The sequence below is a fragment of the Cervus canadensis genome, chromosome 12, assembly GCF_019320065.1.
Source record: "Cervus canadensis isolate Bull #8, Minnesota chromosome 12, ASM1932006v1, whole genome shotgun sequence".
NCBI classification, from domain to species: Eukaryota; Metazoa; Chordata; class Mammalia; order Artiodactyla; family Cervidae; genus Cervus; species Cervus canadensis.
In genome coordinates, this window is record NC_057397.1 from 6,642,953 (window position 1) to 6,662,196 (window position 19,244).

The window sequence follows — 19,244 nt, forward strand, 5'->3', positions numbered from 1 at the left end:
TTCAAAAAGCAAACATATGCTCTACTGCCTAATTCCACTTTCACTGGTTTCCATGAATAAAAACAAAGACTTAAAAACCATGAAACTGAACAACAAGCAATTAATGAGGTGGCAGCAAAGGGCACCAAGAGAAAGATGAATTACCTGCAGTAAATAAAGGCTGGGAAGGAAAATGAAAAATGTTCCTGAGGTAAGCGGACTCGGATGTGATGCACCGAGAGATAAAGAGGCAATGGTTTAATGCAGAAAGTGCGAGGGGGCACCTCCCTAAAGTCGTGGACTCAGCTAAAGCAAATGGCATCAGGGACACCGTGACCACCGCCCGGAGTCCTTCAAAGGTCTGCGAGGGACCAAGCTTCGGTGGACGCCCCGGGCATGAGAGTCACTTCCCAGTCTCCAGTGGGTTTGGCCAAGGTGCACACAGTGTCTGTGTCCGTGGAGGAAGCTGAGCAATTGGGGCGGGGTGGGGACTGATCTGATTCATGCTTCCATCCCCCAAAAAGGATGGAATCTGCTGTTGTTCTTCACTGAGGCTCCACTGGTGGAAAGAGGGAAGGAGAGAAGAAAGGAATTCACTAAACCACTCCAGTTTTCCTACATCTTAAGATGCCCCATTGGCTGCTCAGATTTCAGTAATCAACAGGACAAAACTCCCAATGTGCCTCCCACTGCCTGAAGTCTACTGTCCACAGAGAAATGGGCACAGAGGTGAGCATCGTCCGTATAGTGGGTAGATGGGAAGGAGGGAGATGTCTAGGCTTATATAGGAGCACATGGAGTATCTGCCTGGCCCAGCTGAGGAGACATCAAAGAGGGCTCCCGAGAGGAGGCAAGGCCTGGCCTGAATTTAAAGAACAAGTGAAATCTGGGGAGAGGAGGAGGGAAGGGCATCCAAGGTGTGCCTGTTCAGCTCACCTGTACTGGATGTGCAAAGGTCACCGGACCTGAGTCAGCGAGGTTCCTTCCGAGAATCCCCACTATTTCGGGATGTCAGGAACAACGAGAGGGGGACCAAGGAGTGAGTGAGGTGGGTGCAGATCAGGCCAGGCTCCGACGGCCACATGAGGCAGTCTGAGTTTCTTTCTGCAGGAGGTGGAGGCCAAGGAAGGGCTTTAAAGCAGGGAGAAACACAGCTCTGCGCCTGTGTTCAGAGGTCACTCTCACCACAGGGATGGAGGAGCTGGGGGACCAGGGAGGACTGGACTGGAAACCCGGGGCTGGCGAGGAGGGGAGGGAAGAAGCACTGGGCTGGGACCGTCTGAGACAGTTGGGACTCGGTGATGATTATCTGGACATCAGAGAGCAGGCAGAAGGAGAGACCCATCAGAACGTCTGTGGCCAAGTTTCAAAGTAAAACCGTGCCCAGCACCTTCTTTCACCATTAAAAAAACTCCAGAGAGCACTGCATAACATTGTAGGTGCTAGAATCTGCAGAATGTTCAGTTTTCAGAGCTGGGAGGGGTCCTAAGAGACATTATGTCGGAAGTGGGTAAACTGAGTCCCAGAGCGCCGCCTCCAAATGCCTGATCTGTTCTCCACCCCGTCCTCGCTGCTCCAGCCCCACTGAGCCGGAAGACTAGCTGCAGCCACTTAAGGAAACACCTGGAGATGAGCCTTTGCGAACCACATCTTTTACAAAAGCTGCTCCCATTACCCGGCTACGCTGAACTTGGCAGGTCTGCAGCACTTTCTCTCCTTAACTCCAGCCTCAGCCCCGGCGAGCAGCTGTGGTGGGACCCCGCTGGGACGCTCTAGGAAGTGGGTCAGAGGGCCTGAGTGTTTCTTCACCCGTGGTCACTGGCTGAGGGCTGGGTTACTCCGTGACGCCCAAAGAGGGTTAACCCCCTGATTCATCTCACCTGCTGTGCACACAGGCAGCACAGTCTCCTGCCATTCTAGAAACATCCCCCAGGCACCAAGATGCAGATGCTGGAACGTTCACGTGGGCAGGTGGGGTCCCTGGGGTAGGAGCAGGGGAGTGCGGCACCTACGAGACACCTGGTCCTCATCACCCATGGCTCACTGCCTCGGGAGGGAGACTTCACTGGACCCGAGACGCTTTGGGGTAGACAGATGGGGCTCCCGACCCGGCCGGCACTGGTGAGGAGAGCTGGGCTGCTGTCCTGGAGGGGGAGAACGCTCCCCTGTGATCACGCACCTAAGGTGTCTGCAGGACACCCGGCCACAGGCAGCAGTAGACAGACACTCGTCACCGCCAGGACGAAGGGGAAGCTGGCTCAGCCGCCCCTGCGTACCCCCAGTCACCCCGTCGTGTACGGAGAAAGCCCCTGCAGTGTTTATTTCTGCTGCTGGCTCTGCAGTCATGTGTCTCTGCTCCCTCATCCACTGATTTGCTCCTATATTTATAACTCTGATTCACTCTCTCCTTCACGCCCAAATGCAGCTATTTATTCACCCTCTTACTCGGGCTGCCCATCACTTACTCATTCCCCACGTCCCTCATCCTACTTCATTCTCTACCGACACCTATAGCATCACCACCGACTCCCAGATGGAAGACATGAATGGCCTCCCCTGGTGGGCGGTTCGTGGAGGGGAGCTGCTACCTGCACAGCTCAAACCAACCCCAGGACTTTGGTGAAAGACGGGGATGAGGACCGGACCACCAAAGCTACCACCCTTGAGTCCAGGAGGGTCATGGTCAAGTCCGGCAAAGAACAAAGTGGAAGTGTCAGTCGCTCAGTCGTGTCTGACTCTTTGCAACCCCATGGACTGTAGCCCGCCAGGCTCCTCTGTCCATGGGATTCTCCAGGTGAGAATACTATAGTGGGTTGCCATTTCCTTCTCCAGGGGAATCTTCCCAACCCAGGGATCGAACCTGGGTCTGCTGCATTGCAGGCAGATTCTTTACAGTCTGAGCCACCAGGGAAGATTCACGTCTGGCAAATGGCATCGCAAAGCAAGCTGTGCTGGATGGCGGTTTCTCGTACCTGTGATCTCCTTGGTTCCGCCATTGGTGTGCTTAAAGCGATCTCCTTCCACGCGAACGCTGGGGCAGAGCACATCTGGGAAGGGAGAGAGGAAAGAGACTGATGAGCAATCATGACGTTCCCTCCGTGGAAAGTGACAAGGCAGAGACCCCGCCCCACCCCCAGCACGTGGGGCATCTAGCCAGGAGCAGCGGCAGAAGCAGGGCCACACCGATTGATCGGGAGTTTGGTTTACTGCTGATAAGCATGGGCCCTCCTGCCAGTGCCGTGCCCAGAGGTGACAGAGGAGCAGGCAGGGTCCCAACAAGGAGCTCACAGTGTGTCCATTAGAGGGAGCCAAAGAGCGATGCCCACAGGATCAACAGGGTCCTAAGTGACAGAGCGGGTCTGGGCTCCTGGGGGGGTCTCAGGATCCAACACCCAGCCCAGCCTGGGAGGTCAGGGAAGCTTTCCCGGAAAGGCAACGCTTGGGGTGTCTCCTGAAGCAACAGTAAGACTCAGCCAGCCGGACTAAAGAGCAAAAAGGGACCCAGGCAGAGAGCGACTGTCACTCACAAAGGCACGAACTTATAGATGAGAATCCCAGGTCAGAGAGGAGTCAATGGAAACGTGATGGGGGCCCACCCGCAAGGTGTCTGTTATGCTGCCTGAGGGAGCTTTAGGTGCCATTCCAGGCAAATCCCAGAGGAAGCAAGACTGCTCAGTTATACAGAAGCAATGGAGGAAGTCACACAGTAAAACATATGTCAATATATGGCATTACATATCTAAACATCTTCATGACTTCTCACTTTAAAAAAAAATGGGAAGGAAAAGGGATTCTTTCAGTTGCCCTAAAAATCCCAGAAACTTATTGTTACCAAAGGGGAAAGGGTCAGTTCAGCTCAGTTCAGTCACTCAGTCATGTCCGACTCTCTGCGACCCCATGGACTGCAGCACGCCAGGCCTCCCTGTCCATCACCAACTCCCAGAGTTCACTCAAACTCATGTCCATCGAGTCGGTGATGCCACCCAACCATCTCATCCTCTGTCGTCCCCTTCTCTTCCCGAGGAAAGGGTAGGGAGGGATAAACTAGGAGTTTCGGATTGGCAGATACAAACTACTATATATATATGTATATACACACACATATATATACTGGATAAACAACTAGGACATACTGTACATATAACACAGGGAACTATAGTCAATATCTTGTAATAACCTACAATAGAATATTAAAGAAACTGAAAAAGAATTCATGTATATATACATATATGTGCATGGCTAAATCACTTTTCTGCACACTTGAAGCTAACACATCATTGTAAATCAATTATACTTCAATTTTTAAAAATCCTAGACAGGGAACCCACTGTGAATGTTAAAGTCTAGGGCCCCAGTGTTGGCTTCCCTGCGAGTCCCCTAATCTCTTTCTCCATGTTAGCGTCTGTGACATGGGACACCTTTCAAAGAACACACTTGTCGTAAGGTAGCTTGGAGGATGGGCAAGATCAAGCCATAACAGGACTTAAATTTATCATCAGAGGCAACTCAGCATAGACGCCACCCTGCCCTGGAAGCAATCTGGTAACATACATTATTGTAATAATCACACCTGATCAGGCAGTTCTGTCATCCCACAGATTTCACGTACGATGATTTCTTTTCAGTCCAAGTGTTTCACTGTGGGCCCCTTTACCAATCAGAAGTGAGGAGCAAGAATGGGATTCTCCCTGATTTGGGAGGAGGTATTTTTAACATTTATCCCGGAAGGCACCAGAGGTCTGACAGGCCCCAAGGAAGGCGTTATTTTGGAAAGAGCACAGAGCTGTCTATGTCTAGAACCACATATATGCAAGTGTATGCTGGCGCTGTGCAGAATACAGACCGCGCCACCCAGGACAGCGGCAGCTGCGGGTGACAACCAACTGCTTCAAGGTTGGCAGGCCGCCAGAGGGATGGGCTGGGACTGTGCATCATTTAAAATGAGTTGACTCAGAACTTTCCAGCCTTGATTATGAGCAAACCCCCGGAGTCTGACAGCTGGAGCTAAGGGCAGGCAAAGCCACTGAGCCTCTGTCTCTGCAAATATCCCAGGGGGAGGCCCTGATTCCCGAAACTGGATGGTCAAAGACAGTTCAAAGGCCACGAACACAGAGAAGATGGAAACGTTTCAGAGACGTCAGCATGTGCCTAACACATCAGTCCCCACACCACCTGCCAGTCCCCTCATGGGAGCCATCACTAAGCCCCATATACGCCAAAGCCTCAAGAGGGAATTTATAACTGACTTAATAAGTCAGGACAAATGGCTTACAAATGGCAGGACAAAATACACCCTGCATCCAGGCTCCCCAGGGAAGAGGGGGCCCTGGAGGATCACCTCTTTGCAGGGAGTGGGGAAGAGCACCCAAAGTCACTCTCAGCCCATAACTACATACCTTTGGCCAAGACATGTCCACCTCTTGGATAATGATCTATTTATTTCCACATGAACTTGCTTATTGGAACTTAAATACTTACAGAGGTCCAGAAAGAATCCAGATCCTGAGCTAGTTTTAAGGACCCACAAATGAGAAAACAGTGTAAGACGGCATCCCTGCCTTCAGGGCACTCATGGGCTGACTGTGGCCAGGGCCTGGGATAGGTCAGCTCCAGAAAGTGCCAGGGCTGCCCTGACACCCTGTGTCACCTTGCCTCATAGCGTCCTCCTGCTTGACCCTCCAGACTCTGATCAGCAGCCCCCTGGGCCTTGCTCCCACTCACCTCAGCCTGGGTGAGGACCCCTCGGCAGGGTCCCGTGTCCTAGAGCTGGTGGCACCGTGCTGAAGGTGCTGACCAGCGTGGCTGCCTCCCCACTAAGTCTAGAGGCCCGGCTGAGTCTCAGTCCAGCTCTGTCTCCACTGCCTTCCCGGCTCCAGGCTCAGAACGGGAGGTGAGTCCATGCTGAACGGAAGGACCAGTGGATGCCTGAGCCAAGAGGTAAATGCTGAGTGGTAGACCAGATGCCTCCCAGGAAAGGGCTTCATTGTGTGGACATCCAGCTGAGAAGAATTCAGAGTCCAGGACCCCAGCCACCAAAGTGGGTCAGGCACTGTTAGCTGCCGCCCTAACACCCATCCCTCACTTCCTCCTGGTGAAAACAATGTCACTTTTATTCAGATGAGCAGCATTGTCAGCCCAGGGAGAAAAGTGGTGAGTGGTACGTCCAAGCCAATTATGACTCCTATGGTCCCCACCTTTCCAGCCGCCCCCTCCAACTAGAGATGCACCTGTGACCCAGTTCTGGTCAAAGGCATAAACATCAGCAGCGCGCGGTGGGTGGGGGCGGGCTGGGGTCCGAGAAAGCCTCCACTTCCCCTGACGGACGGGGACAGGTAGGCCGAAGGGGCTGGCAGGGGCACGTTCACGTCGTCCTCCTTCAAACGCAGGACAGAACGTCTGCAGGACTGTCTAGGAGAACTGAAGAAAGAGGAACTCCGCTGCCTCCAAGTCCAAGCGAAAAGCTTGAGAAAAAGCAAAGGAGCTACTGAGAGACTGGATTACCATCACATATCCAATCAATACAGACTTTTCAGGTTATCATTCAGGATGAATGTAAGTAGCCGCTCTGGAATTAAGGAGGAGAGTGAGTTCTCAGCAGTCAAAATGTATATTTAATTAGTTCCCAGTGAGCTGGTTGCTTTTCCTTTTTGAAAGTGTGAGAGCACAAAAAAGATACGGCTGATGACAAAGCCCCTGTTTCCCCCACAGTTCACCCATTGATGTCCGTATTCCCTCAGCCTTTAGGAAGGTAGAACATTCTAGACTTCCTGGGCATGTAATCTCCCTTTCCCCAGGATGGGTTCTTTTTCATCAGAAGCCGCAACAGAGGCTGAGTCTTGGCTGATCAGAGCTGCTGCTCCCTGGGACACATGCCAGGAACTCACTACAGTTTCCCAGGAAGAAAAACATTTCAACCTGCCCTCAGTTTACCAAGCTGCAAAAAGGGAGCGTGTATCTGAGCATCAGGGGAGGAGGGTTATCACAGAGGGTCTCTACCGTCCTCTGCTTCGTGCTGACCCACCCACAGCTCTGTATGGAGGAGACACGCCAGGCTGTCCCAGACATGCCTCCCAGTCCCCTGGCTCCCAGTCCAGAGCTTCTCCAGCGGGAGGACAATGCGAGGATGCTGTCAATTACTAAGTGCCTACTGTGCGCCAGTCACGCTGGAGATCTGACTCACAACAGCCATTCAAGGAGGCAGACTGTTCCCATGACATAGATGGAGGAACTGAGGCTAAGAGAGGTTAAGAAACTCACCAGGTAGGAAGGGTGTCTGGGTTTGAATAAAGGGCCACCTGTCTAGAATGAGCAAGCAGGGGTGGTTCCCCGGCCGAGCTGAGAAGCACCAGGAGAAGCTGGGAGCAGAGCCCAAGGGAGGAGGCGCTCACTGCCCATCCATCACCTCGCGGCCATGCTGCTGAGGGCTGTGAACCACAGACAGGATGACAATGGTTCAAGTGGGCAGGGGAGGAGGCGGGGGAGGACAGACATGGGCCAGACACCCAGCAGACTCAGGGGGTCATTCCTCCGAGGCCAGGAGGCCAGCCAGGAAAACAGTCCACACACCCCCGCTCCAGAGAGCTGGGCCCCAAGGTCCCAGGGATGAAAGGAATAACGATTAGAACCACGGGCTTCCAAGGCCAAGAGCCCACACGTCGAAGTACTGTGCAGGGCGTGTAATGTGGGCTGCTTCTGCCTGGGGCCCAAGCTTTCCCTGCGGTCAGCAGACAGAGGGAGACAGCTTGCTTTGCACAGACACTGCGCCAGGCACGTTGGAACCATCAGCAAGTCTGACCAACTCCTCCCTCCAGCTTTACAGGCCAGGTGCAGCGGTTCACAGATGCAGAAATGAAGGCATAAAGAAGTCAGCAGGCTGTCCAAGGCCACAGAGCGAGCAGGAGGCAAAGCCAGCACGCTGGCCCCGGCGTTGGCTCGGGACCACGACAGCACGAAGCTTCTCTTCAAGGTCACCGGCCCAAGGTCACCCAGCACAGAGGACCCAAGTCTGTCTTGTCTCCAAAGCCTGCGGGGACAGCCAGCCAGCTTGCTGCTTCCGGGGGCATGCCTTCTGCCTCTGGACGCCCCGACATGAACCCGGGGCTTCCTCACTCTGCACTGAGAGGGTTCACCTGCTCTCTGATGTCCACCCATCGGGCCCGAATGCTTGGGCCCGCTTACACCCAGCTCTGGGCAGGACACTGGGGAACCTGGGGTGGGCAGATGGCAAGACCCTGCCCTTCAGTGTACCCTCTGCTGGTGCCAAATCCAGAATGGTCCCACTGTCTCTCACAAAAGCGGGTTAGATGTTTCCAGATGGTCAGCATTCTCCTCTCTCCAACCATCTCCAGCTAGCATCACTCGCTTCCAGCAGCTTCCTCACCCAGGAGAGGAAGATCGGAAGGAGTAAGACCCCAACATAGGAGCACACACTGTACACTCACAGGTCCCGGAGCACGGCTGAGGCATGCTCTGCCGCAGAGGCCAGTGTTCAGCCTCCTCTGTGACACCTATCAGTGTAGTGTTATGCCCATTTTTCAGATGAGACAACTGAGTCTAAGAGAGCTTAGATGACCTCTTCCAAGCACATTTCTAGTTAGCGGTAGAAGCAGGATTCAGACTCAGTACAACCCCAGCATTTTCACACTTGATATCACAACTCAACATATACATACAGAATGGGGAAGAACATACGTTAACATTTAAACTGTGGCTACCTCTGGAAGGGCAGAACTTGAAGTGGTTTTTGCCTCCTTTTTCTTTTCTGGATTTTCACATGGGCCTTAACATTATGAAGGTGATTCACTAGTACAGTATTTGCAGGTTATCAATATTATACTTTTCTAGAAGGAGGCTTGAGCCTTGCCCTGGTACCCTGGATGCTTAGGCAGCTGAAGACTGTAAGGGCAGGGGGCAGCAGAATCGCCAGGGATGGGCAGGGGGGTACAAGGGCTGTTTCCAGGGATGACCTGGAGTCCCAGAGGGCAGCCGGGCCGGGACCTCCCCAGGAGGCCTGGAGGATGGCAGGGACCTCGTGGGGCTCATATGCACTTCTGGACCCAAGACATCCCACCACGAGGAGCAAACGTGTTAACACACAGACGAGGCAGCCCTGCCCTGCCGGAGTCACAGGCCAGACACGGGGGACGCCGGGAGCAAAGGCAGAGACAGACACAGAGAAGCAAGGGGTCGTCACACGTGATCAGTCTGCGGAGGAAATTGACCGGTAAGGGGCGCTGGGCGTGGGGGCCAGGACACACGTGGGGTCTGAGAAGACATCAGGCTTGGTGCCCTCTGGGCTGAGAGCTCAGAAGGGAGTGAGCAGCCACAGGAAGAGCAGAGGGTTAGAAGGTCCCAGTGAGGGCAGAGCCCCGGGGAGGAAGCCGCTCGGTCGGCCCAGGGTTGATGGGTGGGGGGTGTGGGGGGCAGTACCAAGCTCTGCAGTGAAGTCCAGGGAGGGGAGAGGGCAGAGGTGGAACAGGGGACACCTCCTAACCCCAGGCAGGGTCTGCAATTCAGGGCAATGAGGAAATGACTCTGCCCGGGATACAGAGTTGGGTAGGAAGGGGGCAATCCCAGCCCAGGGGAGAGAGGTTAATATGGTGACCTTGGAAGTCTCCAACCAGGAGGGTGTGATTCAAGCTGTCCCTGTTCCTTGGACCTCCTTCCTCCTGGGGACTGTCCCGTGGGCTGAGCACCAGTAGGTGTCACCAGAGACTGCGAGGACCTCCTACAGGCCGGGCAGGGAGGAGCCTGGGGAGGCTGGAAGTTAGGAGGGCGGTAGAGCCTTCGGCCAGCACCCAGGTGCTCAGCCCAGCAGTGACCGTTAGCACCTGGCATCTGAGAAGCACCTGAACGCAAACCTCCTTCACGCCACATCTGACGAGCGCCCACCACGCGCCTGGCGCTGAGCCAGTCCAGGGCTCGTGGTGAGGGGTCCTCGGTGCTGACAGAGCTGCCGTCCAGCAGACAGGGTGGAAACCGGTCAAGTCAGGCACTGATGTCCCCAAGAACTGTGTGATCATAACCCCTGGAAGGTGCGGAGGCCAGTGGGGGATGCAAACAGCGGGATCGGAGCTGGCTGGAGGGTCAGGGTGTCTCCACTGAGGTCTGAGGTCTGAGGCGGAGGCAGGCAGGTGGGAGCAGGAGGAGGGTGATCCATCGGAGGCGCGGGCCAGGGCCGGGGGCAAACAGGGAGGAGCAACTATGAAACAAGGTGGGGTGGTCCAGGAGGGGTGGAGACTGACAGGCCCTGTGGGAGATCCCACTCTGCCAGGGGCAGGGCCCCGATGCCGGAGGGCAAGGATGGGGGCGGGGGGGGGGGTAGCCAGGAGGTGGCTGAGAGCCACGGGGGTGTGCAGGCAGAGGCAGTCAGGCCCCGGCCTCTCTGCCAAGCAGAGTGGGCAGGCGGGTGGCCGACTAAATGAGGAGTGAACCAGAAAGAAAGGATGTTCTGAGTGTTCGGAAACCTGTAAGAAGAACCCATTTGGGAATCAGAGTACCCAAGTCCAGTTCCCGCCACCCTGTGTTTGCAAGCAACCAGATCTATAAGCCTGGCTTTCTGTCTCCAAGACAAGGCTCCTGGCTTTTGATATGGGAGATGCCTGTGTGCAGACAGCGTTTAACGTGCTGGGAGTGGAGGAGATGGTTTGGAGAGGAAGAGGGCAGAGAGGTGGTCTCGGAGTAGGTCCCAGCCTCCTGCATCACACGCTGGGACATAAGAACTGACCAGTAAAGGAGGCTGAGAAGGGGAGGCTCATGAGGTTGGAGGGGGACCCAGGGCAGGGAGGAGGCCTGGAGGTTACAAGAGGGAGCATCTCAGAGGACAGGGTCGGGCGACTGGCCCCCGAGTGACAGAGTTCACCACTGGGAGGCAGAGCTCACGCCCCAGGCAGGACGGCAGCACGGCCCCGCCCTGCACCCCAAAAGCGCCGTGTGGACGGCCAGGGGTGGGGGAGGCTTCGTGGGGGGAAGCTGTGCTCTCTGTGCGAGGCACCCTCCATCTCCTCCAACCCTCCGAGACAGTCTCCTCAGTTCTAGAACCGAATCCACACCCTGAGCATCCACGCTTCAGGGTCCCAAGAGGGACTGGACAAGAGAAAGAACATGAGGCTCCAGACTCAGGGCTGAGGCCACGGCGATCCCACGGGGCCACGGCAACCCCACGGGGTCACGGCAACCCCACGGGGTCACGGCCCCCTCACCCCAGGATGCAGGTGCCCAGCGAGGGGTCACCCGGCCCAGCCTGTCGTCCACACCCCCAAACCCCGAGCTTCTGCAGGATCAGAGAGGAGGGGGAGCAGCCCCAAGGCTTCACACGGGGCAGGGGTCCCATGTGAAAAACTAAACAAAACGAACCCTCTTTTCCTTCCAACATGGAGTCTGAGGAGATGGAGAAATAGGAAAACCAAAAAAGTGGCAAAATTACCACATGACTCCAGAGAAGGGTGGACAAGACATGTCCCCCTGGCCCCGGGCAGAGGGGCTGAGACTGGGCTGGGAAGACCGGGGGTGGGGGGAGAAGTGGGAGACCCACGGCGGGCAGAGGCCCCGGGAGCCCGGCTCTGGGGGCAGCGCTGACCCGAGGCCCTCGGCACGTGGCCGGGACACACCACCTCCCCGCTACACCTCAGGAAAGAGGACAGGCTGCGGGAGCGCAAATGCCTCCTCGCAGGCACACCCCCGACCGCCACCCACCAGCATCTGTGAGTCTCAGGGCGGATGAGCAAGCAAGATATTGAGCCTCTTCTACTTGCGGCCACAGCCTCTCCATTAGCAGGTGGCCTGGGGTCAGACTGTGCAGGCTGTGTCCAAACTCTGGGTCGTGTCCCCAGTCAGGGAACAGAGACAGAGGCCTGGAGCCCTCTTCGGACAGTGGGGCCCGGCTCAGCCATGCACCGTGTCAGCACTGCACGCCTGTGTGTGTGTTGGGCAGGGGGCGGGTGGCAAGGTGGGAACCAGGGCACCAGGTGGAGGCGGACACAGCCGGCCCCCAGGCCCACCTGGCCCTGGCCCCTCTCCCCAAGGGTCAGCGCGGTGGGTTCCTGAAACGGCCACCAGCCGCATTTCCGTGGGAGCCGTGGGGAGGCTGGTGGGTCAGCATGGCCAGCCTGGCTGCCACCCTCCACCCCGGACAGACCAGCCCGCTGGAGGCAGCCTGCTGAGCGGAGCCAGGGCTGAGGCCGGGAGGAAGGCTGAGGCATGAGGTCACACGGTCCAGGGTGCGGGGACCCCCATCTGGGCTGCCCGCCCGCCACAGATGGCTGCCTCCCCTGAGGACTGGCAGGCGGGCCCCCCGGGGCTGCGGAGCCCCTCCCGCAGTGCGGCTTCCTGCCGACCTCACGCAGGGAGTGCGGGTAGGGGCCCTCTCCTCCCAGCTGACCACGGCCGCTGCCCCGTCCCTTCCAGCCCCGTGTCTTCCCCAGGGCATCATCAGGTGCTGGGCTCTCTGGTCGAACCTCCGCTCACCCCAGGCCTGCCCTCAGACCACCTTCTCGGGGACACCCACCCCGTCTCTGGGGCTCCGCCCAGCCCACCTGCCCGGGGCGCTGGGCTCTGCTCCAGCTCCCTCTCCTGCTCCACCCTGAGCCTGGGGGCACCAGGGCCGTGAGGGGCAGCCATTGGTGGGGTCTGTGGACAGCACTCAGCCTTGCATCCTGGGGCGTCCTTGCCCCTACAAGGCCACCGTTGAGGCAAGCCCAGCTGAGCAGAAGCTGTGAAGAGGAGGGGCTGGGCGTGGGCTGGGCAGACTGGGGCCGGGGGGGACCTCCCGGGTGGGACCTCCTGGGCCACCGTGTCCCAGATGCCACGGGAAGGGGGTTTTGCCCGCCTCCTAGGCCCACGTTGCGGGGATGGGACCCGTTTCCGGGGACTTACATGAAACACAGAGTGCACAGTGGGCAGGTTTCCTCTTGTTCTCCTGCCTGGGCTTCGGGGCTCAGGGCCTCCCCAGTGCTGGGTAGGCTTTGGTCAAGGCGGAGGTCACTGGAGGTGCTCAGCTCTGCATCCCAACCCCTGGAACCATGGGTCCCACAGAGTCCACCAGTACAGGCTCCTCTGGTTCAACCTGAGCTCAGGGCAGGATCTGGGGCCCGAGGTAGACACGGCTGCAGCATAAAACACCCAGGCTGAGCAAGCGCTGAGGGACGCCAGGCTGGCCCTGCAGGGGAGCTGGGGCCCCTCCAAGAGTTCCTGTCATCACTGCCCCCACCTCCTTGGTCACTCATCCTTACATCCGGTTGTTAGACTGATGCAAGGAACAGGAGATTGATTGAAAACAAACAAACAAACAAAAAAAAAACCCACTATGTGTTCACTACTCGATGAAGCAACGCTGGCTACGTCCAGAATATATGTAGGTATTTCAGAAGCGCAGAGACACTCCATATGCACTGGGTTTTTTTGTTTCTATTCCCCATGTCATTTCTCCTTCTCTCTCTCACGCGTACGTGTGTGCTCAGTCACTTCAGTTGTGTCCGACCCTTTGCAAGCCTATGGACTGCAACCCTCCAGGCTCCTCTGTCCATGGGATTCTCCAGGACAGAATACCAAAGTGGGTTGCCATAACCTCCACCAGGGGATCTTCCCAACCCAGGGATTGAACCTGCATCTCTTAAGTCTCCTGCATTTGCAGGCAGATTCTTTACCACCACTAGCACCGCCTGGAAAGCCCCAAAATGCACTGATGTTTAATAAAACTGTAATTTTATAACTTCCAGGATGAGGCTCAGGAGGAAGGGGGTTTTGCTGTACGGACCACCCCTCTCTAGATTCGTGTGTGTGTAGGCACATACATGCATCTATGTGTGTGTTATGAGTGGGCATGTGTGTTTTCGTGCCTGTGTGTTAGAGTGCATATGTGTATCTGTGCTTGTGTGACTGTGTGTCTGTGATTTGTTGTGTTTATATGTGGATAAACTCAAAGAAACCAGAATCTGTGTCATGAAAAGGACAAAGACAGACACATTTTACAGCCAAAAAGTCGCCAAGAACATGCTGCTTTGACGACAGTTTTCCTTCAGCCTTCCAGGAAGCGTGGGACTGTATCAGAAGTATAGCAATTAATCAGCCGCATTTCTTGGAAAGCCCCAGATACCCTGTAACCCCTGTGCCCCGCTCGCCCTCCCACAAGTGTGAATCCAGTTCAGCTAGGTCAAGGCTAGCTACAGGACATGAGAGACACTCAGAAGGCAGGATTCCTCCACGGAGTTAATTATATAGATGCATACTTATATACAGGCACGTGTGTATATATAGACTGTGTATACGTGTATATACGTTTTGCAAGTGCCAATTTCACTGTGGCCGCTACATTTCATCCCTTTACCAATGCAACATGAAGCCACTGTGGCAAGTGCAGAGTCTAACCTCCCTCCCTGAGCCGGAACTCCTGGCGAGACGATGCCAGGAAATGAGACGGTCACGCCTGCGTGCATGCACTCTGTCTGGGATGGCCCCAGGGACAAACAGCGCCGTGGCTGGGACCATCCCACAGCCGGGCAGTGCGAAGGGAGCACACAGACCCACAGCTGACCTTGAGTCCTTTCTAGTCGTACCGGGGTGTGAATCCTTGTCTAAGACCTGGGATGGCAGAAGGACTTTTTAGGATACACGAGTCACCCCTAAAAAATGGCAAGGCGAGGAAGCACCTATAAAGCAACAGCTCCCGGGGTGAGAGAGCGGGTTATGCAGGATGATGATCAAGACACAGAAGGGAAGAGGCCTTCTGGATAATTTATAATTTACAGTGTAATGGGTTGGATTGTATATAATATATTGTATATTACTTATAATATTATACATTAATTTATAATATAAAATATATATTAAATTATAATATAATGGGTGGGTGGGAACCCCATGCATCCCGCTTAGCACTCCATGAAACGCCCTCTCCAGGGTCACCCCAGGAGGCAGCGGCAGCAACTTCAGATTCTCCCAACCGTTGCATCAGAACTCACCGTCGGGAGTCCGCGATCTTTCCCTCTACAGAGCCAGAGAGTAAACACCTCAGGCTTCACAGGCCATGTGGTCGCGTCACAACCGCTCAGCCTGTGGTTGTGTGAACAGAGCCACCAACAGTATGTAAACAAGCTGACATGAGCTACACCCTCCAATAAAACCCAGCGTGTGAACGCAGTGCCTGAGCGGATCCGGCCTGCGGGCTGGACTTGGCCAGCCCGTGCACTCGGTCAAGGATGGGCTTGCCTTCCTGAATAGGCTAGTTCCCTTTACAGAATTCAAAGTGCGAGAACTTCTAGACTCTGCTTGATTCCCTCCTGTGATGAGGAGCTCAGATTCAGTCATGTTATACCTGAGAACTTCGGTTTTGACTTTTTTTTTTTTAATAGATTTGCCATAAAAATACTGCTGTTGTTCAGTTGCATCTGACTCTTTGTGATCCCATGAACTGCAGCACACCAGGCTTCCCTGCCCTTCACTATCTCTTGGAGTTTGCTCCAATTCACATCCATTGAGTCGGTGATGCTATAACCATCTCGTCCTTTGCTAACCCCCTTCTGCTTTTGCCTTCAATCTTTCCCAGCATCATGGTATTAAGTAAGATAATAAACAGTGCAATAAAAACAACAAGAGCCACAGTAAGTTGTTCACCAGATTGGTAACTATCACATTCTTTCAGATGAGGAGACCAAGGCTCAGAGAGGCGCAGACTCCAGCCCAAGCACCCCCGGTGGGCAGGGGGCAGAGCTGGGATTCCATCCAGTCTCTGCCACAACTCAGAAGTGCTGGCAAGGCCGTGCCCTAATTATGATGGCCACAAACTCTGTGCCAGGCTACGAAGGGAGCCTTTCATGTGCATGTCCCCTGGGCTCTAGAGAGTAGGTAGTAATAGTACTGTCCTCAATTTATAGTGAAAACTAAAGGTTAAAAAAGGAACCTGTCAAACAGAGAAACTTGTGTTTAACTGGAGCCTTTAGACCTCAGTCCATCTGCTCAACCAGGATGCTACAACACTGTAGCTCCCCAGGGACCGAGGACAGGCTGTGAACGCAGGCCGTCCCCAAACTCTCATTCTGTAATCCTAGCACACACCAGAAACCACGCATTCTCAAAGCGGGTAATATTGCCTCCAAAGAGGCAAAAATGGCTTTCAGGGAGGGGTTGAAAAAATCTGAGAGATTTCAGACGGGGCCCTCCAAAGTTCAACTTACCCAAACAGCATAAATAGTAGGTGTAATATTACAATTTCAGAGAAGCAGGCAACGAGAGGAAACAAAACACATAAATTCCCTTCAAGGGAGATAATTATTTTTAAAAGGTCGAGAAATACTGCCCTGAGTGAAACATATAAACTCAATCACCTTTCTGGAAAGTAATAAATATACACACAGGGGCTTCCCAGGTGGCTCAGTGGTAAAGAGCTGGCCTGCCAATGCAGGAGATGCAGGTTCAATCCCTGGGTTGGGAAGATCCCCTGGAGTCGGAAATGGCAACCCACTCCAGTATTCTTGCCTAGAGAATCCCAAGGACAGAGGAGCCTGGCGGGTACAGTCCACACACGCTGACACACACGAGCGTACACAGTAAGACTAGACAATTGCCGAGTGTGTGCTCAGGGCCATTATTGTGTCAAGCACTTTCCATGTCCCAACCCTCAGATTCTCAGGACACTCGACAAGGTAGAAATGTCACCATCATCCTCTTTGTACCAATGAACAGGACAGGAAGAGGTGAGCTAATGGGCCTGACGCTTCACCCAGGGTGCTGGGTGCCAAGGCCTGCCAGCAGCCCACGCTGCACCGGGGGAGTCACAGGGCGTGTGCAAGCCTGCTCTAGGAGCCTCCCTGCCTGCATAAATCCGCAGAGAGCTCAGGACTAAAAAGGCAGGACAACCATCATAAGACCCCAGAACCGAGCAGGAGTGAGCGATGGTCAGGTGGGGAGCACTCAGGACGCGAGGGGGCCTGCTCCTTCTGTGCAGCGGAACACACCCGTCAGGAAGTGTGGACGACACGAGCTGCCCTCCCTGGTTCAGCAGAGGCTAAAGGCAGAAGCTCTGGGGTTTGGACATGTGGGTCATGCAGATGCAGCCAACAGAGGCATCAGGCAGGGGCCTCGTCGGGCAGGGCCGGGCTGGGCCACTCTGCCTTCTTCCCCAAGCACACAAATCAAGAATGAGTGATGGGTGGTTTTTAGTTTTCTGTCACGTTCAGTAATTTTCCAATAAAATGTCCCAGCACGTAATCAGAATTAAGCAACCCCATGACCGTTTCCAGGGTGTGACCTCGATCAAGACAAGCTTTCCTGGGGAGGACCTCCCAGTGACCTTCAGGCAAAGGGTGGGACCCCCGGCCTCGCTTCCTGAGGGCGATGTGGTCCGGGAGCCAGACCACAGGCATCCACGCGGCAGCTCCAAACCCACAGCTGGGGCGGCCGCCGGCTCTGCCCCGGCTTCAGATCCACCCAGGGGGACGAGCTAGGCGGGTCGGCTCGTGGGCACGTGTGTGCTCCCAGATGTGAGTGTGTGTGTGGCATGTGCAGAGTGTCTGGGGGTGCATGTATGATTTATGGGGTGTCTGTAAGTGTGTGTTTGGGGGGGGTGTGTGTGTAGAGTGTGGGGGGGTATATGTATGATTTATGGGGTGTCTGTAAGTGTGTGTGTGGGGGTGAAGAGTGTGGGGGTGTATGTATGATTTATGGGGTGTATGTAAGTGTGTGTGTGTGTGTGTGTGTGCACGCGTGCAAGCATGCGCTGAGCTCACCTCCAAGTCTCCGGGCCACACAGAGGGACGTGGGAAAGGAGACAGAGTGGAGACAGGAGGACTAGGTCCCTGGGAACAAGGCCACCAGCAGGGCTGTGCCCTCTCTGATGACCACAAGACTCAGGCCCCGAGGGATACAGGCCCAAACAAACTCCCAGCCCGGACACGCCGCCCAGACATGCCATCAGCTGGGCCCAGGCTCTCCCTGGACAGGCTCTCTGGGTCCTCAAGGGGACGTTCCTGGGCACTGAGGTGCGCTCTGCCCTTGGCTGGTTCTCAGCCCCCTCCCAGCTGGGTGGACTCTGGAGAGTCAAGCCCCCGAGTCAAGCCTCAGCATCCGCCCTCGACAGTAAGGGCCCCTCGACAGTAAGGGCCCCTTGATGGTAAGGGCCCCTCGACGGTAAGGGCCCCTCACAGTAAGGCCCTTGATGCTCCCCTCCTGGGCAGCATTACTGCCCTGCGCCCGCCGGGCCCAGCCCCTCCTCCACCAGCATCAGGCCCAGACCTCCTGCAGGCCCTTGGCTTCCTACTTGCCTCTGCCTGGAACTCTGGGCCCATCAACCTTGGCGTGAATGGCTGTTTCATGTAATCCCAGCTTCAGCTCAGCTCTTCTCTTCTCAAAGGCCTTCCTATAACCTTCCCACTTAAGACCCTTTATTATGTGACCCTTCCTCGTTTCTTCAAAGCACTTAACCACTCTATGAAATCACATTCATGTTCACTTGATATATTTTCCCCTCCATCTCCTTTCTGGAAAGTATCGCCCTAAAAGTAGAATCTCAGATGCGATCATTGACCATCATGATCCCCTTGCCTCAGAACAAAGCCCAGGAGATTAGAGGGAAACAAAAAATGCGTGTTGAGAAAGTAACCCACAAGTATGATACAGAGGCCTGGAGACTCGCACTGCCGTGAGCTGCTGTCTTCAAAGGCCTACCTGGTCCGTTTCCAGTTACACAAGCAAGTCCTGTGATTTACTCACACTGCTTTCTGCTATTAAAAAAAAAAGCACAGAACCAAGTTTCAAGTGATTCCCTCACCTGAAGGTGAAGTGGCCTGTGGCCAATACAGTCAAAAGCAAGAAAGAGCCTCACAAGGAATCTCAGCACCCAGCCCCCGGGCCCACCTTCCCCATCCTCACGGCAGCCGAGTCTGTGAGCAGGTCTAACGAGTACAGGATGCTGGGACCCTTCTTGCAGGGGCTGAGGACATGCATAAAATCACCAACTGGTGAAATGCATGGCTGGGGAGGGGATGCTAGCATGCTCCCAGTGAGATCTGCAGGAGAACAATAACATGCATTCCACCTCACACATAAGAAAGCCCCTCTGTGTGCGTATGTGTGTGTGTGTGTGTCTGTGTGTGTGTTGTCATGGTAAGGATCGCATCCAGTAGTCAAAACCCACTGGGACAGCACAGGGGAGGGAGGGAGAGAGGAGGCTGCGTGTCATGAACCAGAGACTCGAGAGGCTCCTCCTGAACCCTCAGTCTCGCCAACATCCAAGAGCTAAAGGACACAGTCCAGGGCCATGTCCCCTCTCCCCA

The 19,244-nt window shown here is 55.2% G+C and overlaps 1 protein-coding gene across 1 annotated transcript in view; it reads right to left on the minus strand.

Moving 5' to 3' along the window:
• COL22A1 (collagen type XXII alpha 1 chain) overlaps positions 1 to 19,244 on the minus strand; it is a 221,792-nt gene that overhangs the window by 167,273 nt on the left and 35,275 nt on the right. The window contains exon 4 of the mRNA XM_043483931.1: positions 2,952 to 3,026. Coding sequence (XP_043339866.1) covers positions 2,952 to 3,026 — 75 coding nt within the window. The remainder of the gene's footprint in view (positions 1 to 2,951; positions 3,027 to 19,244) is intronic.